Source organism: Morone saxatilis, unplaced genomic scaffold (assembly GCF_004916995.1).
Source record: "Morone saxatilis isolate NCDOM2014 unplaced genomic scaffold, NCSU_SB_2.0 Contig18, whole genome shotgun sequence".
Taxonomy (NCBI): Eukaryota; Metazoa; Chordata; class Actinopteri; family Moronidae; genus Morone; species Morone saxatilis.
The window spans coordinates 19,880,112-19,895,290 of record NW_023339740.1 but is presented as its reverse complement, the minus strand read 5'-3'; the positions used below and the strand labels follow the sequence as shown (position 1 = coordinate 19,895,290).

At 40.1% G+C, this 15,179-nt stretch overlaps 1 protein-coding gene across 1 annotated transcript; it reads left to right on the top strand.

The window, feature by feature from the left end:
- The first annotated feature begins 591 nt into the window (after positions 1-591).
- Positions 592-3,598, top strand: LOC118328153 (PAK4-inhibitor INKA2-like). Its single transcript, XM_035661757.1, is given in 3 exon segments — positions 592-737; positions 864-1,040; positions 1,042-3,598. Coding segments are annotated over 3 exon segments (870 nt in total). The 3' UTR covers positions 1,589-3,598.
- The last annotated feature ends 11,581 nt before the right edge of the window (positions 3,599-15,179 follow it).

Here is a 15,179-nt window from a genome sequence, read left to right as displayed (position 1 = left end):
CCTGTCATCCAAAACTAGGTCACATGACCCATAATTAAACAAGGTGCATAGCCTGAAACACATAAGAGAGGGGTCTAACTGACACAGAGACAAAAGGCAGGACTATTACTGTAGTTTTTATTCATGAATACATGTATGTAATGCTTTAGATAGGGTCAGTTGATGGTGTGTAATTGGTTTTGTGCTCTTGCTGAGATACATGATGAACTGGGGGGGGGGGTCAGTGAGGAAATCAGTCTTTCGATGAATGACGATGAGATCCTACCAAGAGGCGCAGACTCTCTGAATTGATGAACCTCTAAGGCTTAAGCCATAGTCCGAAGTGGAACACTTTTAGATTTTGTTCTCATCTCATCTCTTTATGCTCTCATTTGTCTTCTGCAGGTGTCTATGACAGAAGCCGGAGATGCCTCCAGCTCAGATGAATTCAATGATGGAGCCCTCCAGAACTCAAGCTCCTTCAGTTCAGACAGCGCTTAGAAACCTCGACATCTCAGTCGGCCATTAACCGGGCATCCGTATCCTGCTCCACCCAGCTACTCTACGTTACGTGGCTTCAACTCAGGAAGATTACGGGCTCTTTAGCCAACCATGCCGAGGAGCCAGCGAGTCAATGCAACGTCCAAGGCCATCTCTGGAGAGCAGAAACTTGCAGCAGAGGCATGGCAGAGCCGTCTCACACAGAGCAGCCTGAACTATCTTCCTCGGCTTCAGCCTCGGAGTCGAAAGCGAAAGAAGTGAAAAGCGAGAAGCCAAGGGTGAATGACTTGATTATACTAGGAGGTGGTCGATACGCTGCACCAGGTGGATTTCTGATGGACCCATGGGGGAACCTCGCAGGCCCGACCTACCCTCATCCATAGAGCCCCCACGTCGTGCTCCCAGGAGGTGGACCTGCCTGGGATCCTGTACAGAGCCTCTCTAGAGAGGGCCTTCATGCGGACAAATGACTACTCCAGGAAGCACCAGGACGACGGCAGTGACTGGACATCTTCGCTCATGAGCCGCAGGCCGCACCGCCAGCCCTTAGTGCTCGGCGAAAGTCTGTTGCGACCTAGTGGGCAAACTGGCTGGACTGCCTGAGGTGGACCAGGAAGAGGGGGAAGAAGAGGAGAGGAGGAAGAGGAGAGAGGAGAAGATGGTGGACGGAGGGGCAGACAGACCGGACACCCCCGCTCATCCTCTCCGGCTCAGCCGCTCACAGGAGATCTGCAGAAAGTTCTCATTAACTACAAACATCTTCAAGAAGTTCCTGCGCAGCGTCCGGCCCGACAGGGACAAGCTGCTCAAGGAGAGACCTGGCTGGATGGCTCCCGAGCTGCCGGAGGGCGACCTCTTCAAAAGGCCTAAGAAACTGGTTCCTAAAAGTTCAAAAGGCAGCTTTTACCTGCCGTTCTGGGCAAATGGACAGCAGGGCAAAGGCAGGCCGTGTCCACATCTAGCTGAAGCGGAGAGGAACCACCAACACCACTTCCCCCAGGTCCACCAGCAGCCATTTGCTGGGATTTATTTAGACAGGAGACAGCCAGAGACTGGTCTGGAGAAAATGCAGCCCTTGTTTGACTACAACACAGCTGTGTGGGTCTGACAGTGAGGCCAACAGACTGCCAGTGATGCCAGACTGAGTGAGTGACAGGTGCTAGGGGATTTTGGCTGTGCTGGAGGGCAATGAATGAATGAATACAAGGCTTGGATACAGTTATCTTCCAAAAATGAACCAATGAACTTCACACACACACACACAACGAGATTATCAGGGCAGCATTTTGTCTGACAATCCTAAAACCTAAAGCTTGTTTGCTGTGTGTGCGAGTGTGTGCTGGAGAGTGTCTGAGGCGGAGTTAAAGAGAAACATTTTTTTGAGGACTTATGCTGCAAGTTTTTTATTATTCACATTTCTTCTTATGTGTGTGTGTGCATGTATGACTGGATTCTCTACATGTCTTAAAAGACGGTACCTTGAAATGGACATCTTTCTCAGAATGTCACCATCATCACAGATCTTTCTAATAAAACATCCACAGACACTCCTATGCTACAAGACATACTATATATCACTTTTTTGCATCTATGAATAGAAACACCAACTGTTGGATTGCATGGTTACTGTTTTTATAAGTGATGCTACAAAACAGCTGTTACTGAACGCACTGCCACTAAACACAGTCATATGCTCACATTTGTTTCCAGCAGGCCTTTGGCGCCATGGAAACTCAGGTTTAACTGAACCATTGGTCTCATTCACCTTGCTCAGGGAAAGAATTTTACACAGGAGTAAACTTTTAAAACACTGCCGCATCTAAATGGGTTCCAAATACAGTTTTGCCTAGTTTCATTTTACTAAGAAAGACATAACAGCAATACAGAGCATGATTAGTTCAAAGACTGCACATTAAACTTCGGGATTTGTCCCTCATATTCAGCAGTGTTGTGCTTGCTGTCATGTTAGAAATACTATTTTTTCTTCTCTGCCATGCAGACATGGCACATGTTGAGTCAACTGTCAGTCCTCCTGGGTTGCTACACAGGGAGAGGAGGGAGTAAAGATGGCACAGCCAGTACTGACTGACTGACTGCCATCTGGTACCCGATCGTTATGTAAAGCCCATTCATGACAGTCTCGAATAAGATGCAAAACGGGCTTGTTTAATCCCAAAGCTTTGTGGATGAACTGAATTATGACGATGGTGTTACATACTGTATATATACAAAACACACAGGTGAATACATTAAAAGGCTGCAACAATGATGAGACAGAGTTGAGGTAAAGACCCCCAATCTCTTTCAGACAGGATCAAGTTAAATGTACAGAACATTGTACATATTTGTCATCAATCAAACAACAGCTATAACAAATATTTTCTGTAATATCCCATCGCATGGTTTTCATTATTCTGCACAGATAAATATGTCACAGTAATATTACAGTTCTTACCGTGTAAACAACATGTAAACAACACCACAACGCTTGTATTTAAACCACAGACTGATGGGTTCATCTTTGACTTACAGTATCTATTCTCTTGAATCATAATAAAAACAGTTTCTATGTTTTTCATTTCAAGTGGCATCAAACAGATAAAAACAAACTACGGCTTCCTTCATATAAATATGAGGATTCCCTCAGGATTACAGATAATACTGCCTGCTCTGACTTAAAATACTTTTATAGAGGACCACTGTTATGCAAGGACAATCTGATACTCTAACTTCTTATTGTTATGAAAAAGCAGTTAATTTCACTCAGTTTTAAAAAGGGATCCCAGACCAATCAACTTAGCCAGCAGGGATTAGGCCTTAGGTCTTTTGAGTGTCTTGGCCAGTCGATCCATATGGTGTTGTCTCAGTATTCAGGTCAATACATACCACACATTCAAAGGGTCCAACACACACACATACACGGTTGATGCCATGAGGCACAGTCTGAGATGTCATATCACACAGTATGTGTATGTAAATGTAACATTTATTTCTTCCTATTTACAGTTGTCTAAGTGTAATTTTCAGCACTGTTGTTGATATTTTTCATCAGGGTTCTGCGAACCGTCAGTAGTGATTCTGTGTCATGTGCACTGTACAACTGTCACTGACTCTTTGTAAATTAAATCTGTTTTCAGAATGAAATGTTACTCTGTGTCTTGACTTTGGTTTTGTGTGTCAAGTGGTGAATGTGTTACTTTGTTGGTGCATTAAGTTGCTATTCTGGAGCTTTTTATTTACATACTTACTCTTATATATGTAGAATCTAGCCTACAAAATAAAGAACAATATCGAGACTCTAGCCAACCAGCTTTTGCTTTCAGCTGTAGCCATCAGTCCGATTTGTTTCTGCTCTGCTCTGGATCTTCACTACAGTAAAGTGCTGCTGCATGACTAACGGGTTCATTGAGGGCAAAGCCAGCAAGTCACTCACTGCCACTGCATCAACTGTGCACTAAATTGATTCTAAATCCGTACAACAACTCCATCAGTGTCTTCAATAAATAAACAAAAGCAACACGAACTCTGCAGCCCTCCAGTTCATCACAGGCTCTTCATGACACTCAATCCCTGAGACGGTTTATATGAGATGCATATGAAACTACATCAATCAGTTCATCTTTCTGTCCCAGAGCACTTTGTCCGACAAAAGCCAAGAAAATAATACCTGCTGCAGAGATCCTTTGCTCAAACATATCTGCTCTGTAGAAATAATTCTTGATATGCATTCTTGATATAAAAACACAATTTGCTGTGGCTCTTTCAGAACTAAATTAATTCATTCTTTGCTTCTAGCAAAAATGCATTGGTTCCATCTTCTGTTTTTCTGCTTTTATCTGTTTTATACCATTTTAAACTCAATATCTCTGGGTTGTTACTGTTGCTGAGAGATGGAAATATTCTGAAGGCTTCATCTTGGAATTGGAAACTATTGCTTTTTTCTTTTTTTTTACATAACTAATCAGTTAATTGAGAAAATAATCTTCAGATTATTCAGTAATGACAATAATTATTAGTTCAGCCCTAAACTAGTTTCTGTTTTTGTGTTTCATGTTGTGGCTTACTGCATTATATAATTCATAGTGTGATTGTTAGTTAGACATAAGTCTGCTTTTCTTTTTGTGTTAAGTCATTTGAGACAATCTGTCTAAAATATTGAGAGTTTCTAGTTCTCTAAAGGAATCTCACTTAAAGAGATTCATAAATAAATAAACTTGAACTTGAACAAAGAAAAGTGAAAACAAAGATGCTTTTAAAACAAAGCATTCCCTGTTGCAGTTTGCAGAAACTGGTGTGGCATAACATCACTATAATAGTTTTAACTCACTCACTTTTCACAATTTTCTGATATTTCACAGCATATTAATTGATGTTGAACATAATCATTAGTTAAGCCCAAATTCAAGAATAAAAAGGTTTTGTCTCTTATGTTTATGTGTCATACTCTGAAGTCCAACATTTTCCTCACAGTTAAATGACCTTTATCTGCTGCCAGATGTGCTTTGATCAATATTCTCTCAGCTTTAACGCCATCTCACAGGAACATGTTATACCTTTAGATAACACTCAACGAACAAGTCAGTGAGCATTCTAGATTTGTAAAGACACCGGATGCATTTAGAGATAGGCTAAGAATAATCTGTGTGTGTGTGTGTGACAACAGCTGCAACTGTAGTCCCGTCTCTTCTGGCTCAGTTTCCCCAGGGATCCAAACAGTGGACGCTGACTTGTCTGACCACCACTACCTCCCTCTCCTCCCCCTTCTGCCCCATCTCCCTCCCCTCCACTCCACTTCACTCTGGTCCCAGCTTAGTCAGCTGTCACTCTCTCACAGCCTCACAACACTACTCCCACAGCAAATCTGGGGCACACAATGCCTGAGAGCAGCACAGTTGTACAACAGTCAGAGAGTCTGCAGAGCTCAGACTCATACGAGGTCTGAACACAAAGACCGGGTCATGTTACAGTTCAGCACTCAACTGTGAGTATTGCCTTAACATAATGATGGGACGTGTGTGATGATCATATAAAAAAGGGATCATCAGTGGGGGGATGATGAATAGGGAATGCAGTGTATGAGCATGCATTTATGTGTGCGCATTTTTGTCTCTGTGACCCCTCGGGATCCTTCTGTAGGCTAATTTCCTGCTAAGCGCTCATCTTTCAATAAGCCCTCAGCTGTGTAGCCACACAGCTCTACCTTGGCCCTCAGGAATGCGCTCACGTTTCACTTTTTATAATCGTCAGCAACTAAAAGTCCAGAATCGCCGCTCAGTGCGGCTTTCTGCAAGAAGTTCCCACAAGAAACATGAGCCACACTCACACATGCTAAAGCTAGCAAAACCATAGGTCATTTGTAGTAGCACATAAACACCCCCACTTCTGGAAATGAAATACTATGTCTTAAAGCCACAAAGCAGAGCCAGATTTGGCAGAGAGATAAATGCAAGAGTTAAATCTAGGGCGAATTATTTGGGATTTAACATCTGGCCGCTTTGCGGTGCAATGCTTATCGTATAAGATAAGTCTCACACTCTTGTTCTGCTAATGCATGCAAAGTGGAACTTCACAGACATGAAATGATGTTGCATTAAACATTATTAACCCAGGCTTGTAATGAGGTGAAAGGGGCACAGCTTTACACAAAATATGCATTAATGCTTCAAAGGGTTCACTGCATATGAACGTATGCTCATATTTCCTTTTTGTATGTGCAGTTAAACATGTTTAATGTGTACACCTTTAAAAAAAAAAATTATAATGTATGCATAAAATACAGAGAATACAGAGAAAACTGCAGCTTGTCTGTACAGATGTTGAATGTCCTCTTAGAAAGTACGCGATATAAACTAGTTGAGGTGTTAAGTCTATTTTAGTAGTGAAACCTATCGACGTTAGAGAGTAGGGCTGAAATCAATATCACAGTTATAATAAGACAATTTTGCTGAGCTCAATACATGGCCAATTTATGCAAACCTGCTAATTTATGAAGAAATATGTAAACTTACACTGTTACATCATGCATTGGTTAGTTGATTATCTTTTGATTATTGATTTATCATTTATTTATTTTTATTTTATATTTTATATATATATGTATATATATATATATATATATATATATATACATCAATAGAATTGAAAGGAAATAGAACAACGTGCAGGAGAGCCTTACATAGTTTAAAAAGAAGACAAATGTAAAACATTTGTTGGTTCCAGCTCCTCAGATGTGTGAATTTGATGCTTCATGTGATATTAGATTTTTAAAAAACACTGATCGATTACTCAGTAGTCCAAATATTGTACCCCAACTTAGAAACTTAAAGGGATAGTTTAGGTTTTTTGAAGAAAGGTTGTATTAGGTACTTATCCATAGTCAGTGTATAACCTAGATGGAGCACACTCTGACATTCTCATTCTCTTAATATGATAAAATGCACCGAGACTCTAATGTTGTTCACGAGACTGGAAAGTTTGTAGAACTTGAGTCTGAAGACGGATCCCAGCAGTACTGAATATTTCAACCTGACAGAACACAGCAGCATTTTTTTTTTTTTGGTCAGACTGCAACATGAGGCTCCCAGCAGACCACCCTCCTCTAAATCTATGATTGATGTCTTTAGGTGCTCTGACAGGTGAACCTAATACACAAGAATGTTTCCATCCTTTGATCTCGTTCCTGCCTGCCAGAGTTTAGTGAATCTGAGGAATTCAACATGTATTTGTACACATGCAGTCCGACATTGCTGTAACTCCACCACAGACGAGCAGAAGTGCTGTCGGTGCTGTTGTTTCAGGGCCGTCGGTTCTCCCAACTCCTGCTGAGTCATGCCCATTAAATCTTCTTGGGGGGTGAAATCCGTGGTGGCTTGATTCCAGTCTGCAGTTGGGATTTATTCTAGAACAAATAGTCATCAACACTTTAGTTGATAAATAGCTCAATTGACATCATCAATCATGCAATCAAGTAATATCTTAAGAAAAGTGCCCGACTTATATGGCTTTTTTGAGACCAAAAATTCACAGTATTACCAATATAGTGGCAGATATAGTGAATTTTTCAGCTGAAATAAAGATAGACCGATTTTGCACCGATATGGCTACGCGAAAGTACTTAGTAGTTCTTTAATATGCTAAATAATTTAACATAAAGGCTATATTGTCAACTAATTCTAGAAATGAACACAGGGAAAATAAATAAATAGAAATAAAAATAAAATAAATAGCTTAACATCAGTACAGTAAAAACTACAAGTGTTTTTGCATTATATAATGGAAAATACAATTTTTCATATCGCCAATACGGATACCGATACGATACTGATATGTCTGTGATAGACCAAATTCGGGCGACCAATTTATCAGTCAGGCTCTAATTAAGAAATAATGACAATCACTGGTTACAGCTTGTTAAATATAAGTATCTTTGCACTTTGGACTGTTTGTCAGATAAAACATGCAATCTAAAGGCACCGTAGGGTATGACCTATTATTCAGCAGCTTAATTTAAAAAATGATCTTTAGTTGCAGCCCTGTAAGAAAAAAACATCTAAACTTCACATCAGCTACAGTGACAATGTGGGAAAAGAGGGCGACTAATTTGTTTCTGTTTATTCTATTTCTGTCAGCACAAGCAGGCCTGCTGCCTCCCACACTCACAACATCACAACATATCATTAAGTGCTGTTTCCATTAACTGCTTCTCAGCGATAATTTAGGAGATCATCTCATCGCACCAGCTTCAGATCTGAGTGCCTGCAGAGCCGCAGCATGCAACTTTCAACCCCTTCAAGAGCGTCAGATCGTTCGTCAGGACAGGAGCTGGTTTCCTCCTGCCGGTCGTGGCAGCCGCCCCAGTCAAAGGGAAAAGACTCTTCCCACCACCAACATGACCAACATACACTCAGATATTAGAGCTGACCCCCGCTAATAGCTCAGCGGCCGTCGTTTAAACTTCACCACCCACTCAACAACAAAAGCATCAATTTTCATGAAGCCCTTCCAATTCTCCTAAACCCTTCAAACAGTAAATAATTGAGCCTTGTACTTAACCGGTCTTATCTCTGCAGGGTGTTGCTCTCATGAAGTGGCTGTTTGCACTCACACTCATTTAAACACCAATGGGTAGGCTACACACACACACACACACACACACACACCCTCCTTCCTTCACTGCTTTCTCTATTAATTTCTCCTTCTATTTCTGTCATTCCTGCACGCACACACACACATCACTCCAGGGGGTCTGCCTCTTCCCTGCTTTCATTAAATCATAAACCGCGAGCCAATAGGGGCTCTTCGTCATCATTAATCCAGATTAAACACAAATCTCCAGTTCTGACTCACACCCACAGACAGTTATTTAACGCTGCATCCTGTTACTCAATATAAGTCATCATTGACGCCCATGTTGTCTGTTACTGTGACATCTTTTTGAAAAATAGGGTTGTTTTTTTTCCACAACTCAAGGTTTTCAAAGTCTTGTTCTTAAGTCAATCTCTGCTATCTGACATTTGAAACAGTCCGTCCAAACCCAACTAACCAGACTGTCTCCCCACATTTTCCTCCACGTCTGTCTCAATGCAAGAAGAGATTTTTTTAAAGAGAGGACTGTATAGTGTGAGCGAGAAAGATGACTGTAGTTCACTACTGCTCTTTAAGTTAATGCATTTCCAGGCTGAGGAAGAGGAAGAGGATTGGCCGTCTCCTCGGGTGTATCAATCTGATCATGGACAGACAGAGAGATGGATAGACCTCATCATTCCTGTGTGTGGCCGAAAAAACACTTAAAACCATTGCAGTTATTTTATCTAACAATTTGAACCCAGACCTCTACCTGGTATACAACAACACTTAATCTATATAGCAGACAGTTATTAACTTTAAGGTAAGGTTATTGTCATTGCCTCCACATACAGTGGTAAAGTAAAGATTTATACTATACAGTATATGCAGTAGTCCAGCAAGTAGGTCAGAGCCGACATAGTTTTACAGGTACGGTGAAATGCAGCCCTACAGTACATGCTGTCAATGTTGTATTTAATAGTATTTTATTTATTTTAAGAATTAAACCAATTTATAAAAGTCATTGTTTTAGGGTTGTTTCTGAAGGAATATTTTATGTTGAGTTACAGCAGCTTATGTTACTGTAAAACTCTCAAACACAAATTAAAATGCAATTTATCAGTTATCCACAATCAATAAACAGCGGCAGGTCAGAGTTACATGGAGAGAAGATGGAGATGCAGATGAATGAATAGCATAAGTTTTAGCATGTAAGACTTTTTACTTTACTTTTTTAGTGTAGTATTAGTATTTATACTGAAGTAAAGGAGCTGAATATTTCTTTCACCACTGCTCTCTACTATTACACAATGTTCACAATGTGACAGTAAACAATCTCCCACCAACAGCAGTCCAACCCATAACACAGATTCACATTTCACCACTAAAGCATCATAACTCACTCTGTCAGCAACAAACTCATACAAGAAATAGGGACCTCAGCCCTGCACATGCCATCATACAAGCAACAGAACAGCAGATAATAGCAGTCAAGAGAAAACCAACACATCCTCCACATCTTACAGTAGTGTGATAATATCAACTCACAAAATGCATGTTAGCACCAGCAGCTAGATCTTACCTTTGAGGTGGGAGGAAGTTGTGATCCACAGGAGTCCAGAGCTGGAAGGAAAACTCCACTTCCGGACTGAAATGACAACATCTGATGCACAAACAAATAGCTAAAAGGCAGCAGCAGAAGTGGTTGCAGCAAACACAATTATTCCTGGACAACATTATTAAAAATGTTAGCATGGTAGCTTCTTTAGCAGCAGGTGGTTTCAGGTGTGTGTTCTTTTTTTACCGCAGTCAGCAGTAGCTATGCAGTGCAACTGCAGCGATACAACCATGTCTGTTCAAACAACGCGCTTTAAGATCAAAAGGTGCGTTGGATTAATGCTGCAGCAGGGAGGAGGGTGTCATGTGTGAGTGAAGCACAGTTCAACTTGTCAGACATTTAATTAAGTATATATATACAGTGTGAAAAAATACTCAATTACAAGTAAAAGTTCTGTAAAGCTATATTATGTCATATCATTGATCACTATTATTGATGTATTAGTATGTAAGCAGTATGTTGTCGTTGGTTAAGGTGGAACTAATATTAACTACTTCATATACTTTTATTGTTTTAATTTGCAGCAATAGATATTTTATAAACTATTTTTTAAACTCTTAATTTGAATACTAACTAGCTCTTATTTCTATTTCCTCCTCTATTTATAATTCATATAATTATAAACTAATTTCCTGTCACACATTTTAATTTACTAATACAGATTAGTTGCATTATATGAACATAATTGAGTTGAACTAAACATTCTTTCTTCCTGCTTTGCTTTTTCCTCACCCAGCGTGTGGCCTCGAGGGATGGACTCACTAATCATGGCCCCAATTCTGTCTGGTATCACAACCGCATCCTATTCCCCAGGATGTGTGCCCCACAAAATCCAAAGTCCTTCCTCATCATACATGCTGGAACATTGGTTCTGCATCAGTGACTCCTCGGAGAGAGGGATGAGGGACAGAGAGGAAAAAATAGGGAAGAAGGGTTTGAGAAGAGACTCTGGATGGACTCCATGGAGCTCTCAAAAAAGGTGTCTGGCTGAACACGTTAAACACAGCAGATGATGTAAGTCACTGGATGAATAAAGATTAAAGTGTTAAACCAAAGGCCAGTATATCTATATCCGATTACATATTTGTTCAATAATTATTCTCCAAAAACTCTATTTCTTACAAATCGCTGTGACTCAGCAGTTTGATTCCCAGTTCATTCTCCCTGCCCTCTAGTCCAAGGCCAAATGGTTAATTATTCATAGAGGTGGAAGACTGAATCAGAGTTTTAAAGTTTCAAGTCTTACCTTTGCTAAATAATGAACGGGTGGCCCAATTTTAAAAGCTAAATATTCTACTTTCTTTTATTTTTTATTCACCTTTCCCTGCTCTTAAGCCCTGCAGCTGACTCACCTACAATATGCATACACCTCCCACCCCAGTCATCATCCACATTTTACTCTCTCTTGCCCCCCTCGTTTAGTTCATCCTCTTTTCCTTTATCTCCACCTTCTCCATTTTCCCTCGACAGTTACTCCCTCCTGTCTGCTCCTCCTTTCTGTTTCGCCTTTCCCTCACTATCTCCTTCACTCTTCATCTTAGTGACAGACCATTGTGCTTGGTAACACAGTCGCCTGGAGTCACAACAACACACACAAAATGTCTCTGGCTGATGAACGCTGATAGTCACAGCTGAAATGTCACGGGTTGCCTGCTGCTAACTCTCAGCACATCTATTCCTTCACACTCGAAGCTAAACAGAAAATAAAAGCGAGCTTAGAGTATCAACCTCTGCAGCACTCGCCGTCTCTTCTGGGTCTATTACATCCATGTATTTTCATGCAAATGATGAACTAAATTAGAATGGCTTAGCAGAGTTTGATAAAATGTCTTTTATATTTCCAAGAAGTATTTTCCCTCGCTTAATGCCGAAGCGGACGCCTTTGTCTGAAAATTGTGATGAACACACATTAGTGAAATTTAAATAGGAACGTTTCTCATGTTTTCTATCAGGGGAGCTGCTATAAATAAGCCATAAGCCAATAAATATGCTGGAAAACATCTACATTTTTGTACCTTCCTTACCTTCTTTTCTGTTTGTATTTTTACTCACCAATTGGATGAACATGTTTTGTCCAAAGGAAGACATGGATGCTTTGTGTGAACAGTCTGAATCCAACTAAAACCTGTGTTTTCATGTCCCTCCACATCTTGATTGCACTTTCTTCTTAAAAAACAGGGAGAACCAGGAGGAAATGAGAACAGGCTGATGAGGGTGATTTTGTTGATTGAATGAAAAAAAAATAATTTTTTGAATAGACAGCAAAACAATAAAAACATTTAAGAGCAGGGCCAGTGTGAGGATTTTAGAAATACATATTTAATTTACCGACATTCAGGTCTTAATGCTGATTTAAAGACTTGCCCCACATCTCTTATGTGTTATGTTATACAATGGCAACTGAAAACCCTAGATTCTGAAGAGAGGCTGATTAACTTTACGTAACCAGACAGTAAAACTTGACACCGTTGACGTATGTGTTTGTTTGTAGTTTGTGCCAGTAAACTCTCAATAAAATTGGGTTCCAAATAGATGTTAGAACCACACTTTTTTTTTTGGAGTCTGGACATGCAAATCAACTCTCTGCAGGAGGTGCAAAAAAAAAGACTTTTGGAAACAGTGAGGCTGATAGCCTGTGGGGTCTGAGGTACAGCTGCAGGGGAAAAGAGAGAGGAAATTAGATGTGGAGAGGGCTCAGGTATAGAAGAGTCAGATATTAAGAGCTGTCTGCGTATGTGTGTGACAAAGGGAGGGACTAAATGTGACTAATTTACTTGACCTAAAAAGAAGTCACATTTCAATGTATTGATTATCTAAAACAAGTATAATCTGTCTTTAAAATACTAACTAACATGGGTTCACTTCTGAAATTGAAGAAACTGCGAAAACACCCAAATTCCCTTGCATTACTTACAGCCAGACACACTAATAGTCACTGTGTGCAGACAGTCTGGTTATGATAGACGTATTGCTAACACAACCCTTGTGTTACATCAGTTCAGAAGGTGAGAAATCGTTTGCAATAATGTCATGAACTTTAGACACGACTCTGTCTTAAAATTATATCCATTTTTGTGGTACACCACGGTTTCTGACCATCTCTTCCAAGCCTGCTTCAGTTTATAATGATGAGTGTCAGCAGAAGCAAAGGTGAAAGAGGAGTCAGAGGAAAGGGTGAGCAGCATCTTTGCCCTTTAGTTTAGTCTGAATATGAGGAGGGAGAGGAGGAGGAGGAGTGTGATGGGATGAGATGAGACATTCACTGCTGGCCCTGAGGAGGAACAGCAGTACTGGGGAAGCCTGATGAGAAGTGGAGGGCAGAGTATGCGAGTGTGTGTGTCATTGTATCTGTGTATAAAACCTCACTCTATTCTAAATTTCATGAACACCAAAGTAATTAATAAGTCTAAATAAAACATTTAAAATTTGAATATTCAAGTGCGCACACATGATTTTCCACATACATTAATACCTATGCATGTGTGCAAAACACGGATATCTGTATATGCATGCATGCATGTGTGTGTGTGTGTGTGTGTGCAGAAAGTAGGGTAATGAATGGCCCTCAGTTTACCTCAACTTCCCTCAGCTCTGTGATTAACTACCGCATGTATCCCAAATTAAAGATGCGGGTTTCAACTTTAACCCCTGTGGAGCAGCTAGGCACGGCACTGCCCAGAGCTGTGCAGCTGTTGCGGCCTGGCGATTAGAGGGCACTTCAATTTGATCCAGAGCAAACCCAGTGTGGTGTGGCTTAGACTAAAGTAAGAGAGGGATCCAGCTGGTGAAGACCCCCAAAATACCACTGTACAGTCACAGTGACACTCCCTGCTGAGAGGAGCTTCTGATTTTGACCACATGATACCATCAAATCCTGTTTTGCATGCCATCCAAAACCTTTCTGGGAGTGAATCGAACTGGTCTGACTGAGAGAAACAGTGCTCTTGCAAATCCAAGGCACTGTTCAACAGTTTGAATAAAATTTCAAGGATGCAAAAGCTTTTCATATAATTTTGTATTATATTTACTTCAGCGAATGTAACTCACATTATCAACTTAATCTATAAAATTTCAACGTATTTTTCCTGATTGTGATTTTGTCTCCTTGAATATGATATGGTCAAATATTTGAATACTGACAAGTGTTGTAAAGTCAAACCGTTGCAATTTCAACACAGCTCTGACTTACAGTATGAGCTGAATTTGCTGCAATAAATTGTGATTAAAAAAATACATTTAAAGGACCAGTGTGTAGAATTTGGTGGCATCTAGTGGTTAATTGTAGATTGCAACCAAATGAAAAACCACTCGCCTGTGTGTAAGGCCCTTAAGAGCCAGGGTTTGGTTTGTCCATTTTGGGCTACTGTAGAAACATGCTGTTTAACATGGTGGTCTCAACAGAAGAGGACCCGCTCCCTTTGTTCGGCTGTGTAAGTTGGCTAGCTGTATTTAGGGGCGACTCTTTCAGGATATCAAACCCAGATAACAAATAATAAAACAGGAGCTGCAGCTTTGCAAGTTGAAAAACTGCTCAGTGTTTGATGTCTTCTTATATTAAATATCACCTGTATTTTATCAGACTAAATATGGCCATTTAGAATACTGGCATATCTATATAGATAAGTTTTTACCATAATGACTGAATATTTCTTTTGAATAAGTGTCTCTTCCAGAAAGCTTGGTAGCTTGAGACCATCCTGTAATTTGAGACAAATTTTTAATGTGCCCCCTCAAAGTAAATATCCATGCTGCTCAGTGGAAGTTGATTGGTATTTTTTATTTGTGTGCATGGTTAGATATATATTAATTAACCCACTATCATCCAACAGTATCTGGTTTCTGAATAATATTAACTCGTATCACCAGTTTTCAGTACTTCAGGAACAAGCAACTAAATTGTTTCCAATATTGTTGATTGTTGAAGTAGAATCAAGTTTATTTATATAGTTTAAATCAATATTTTGTCTCAGTGGGCTTATAATCTGTGCAACATACTATAGTCAGACCCTTGCATGTA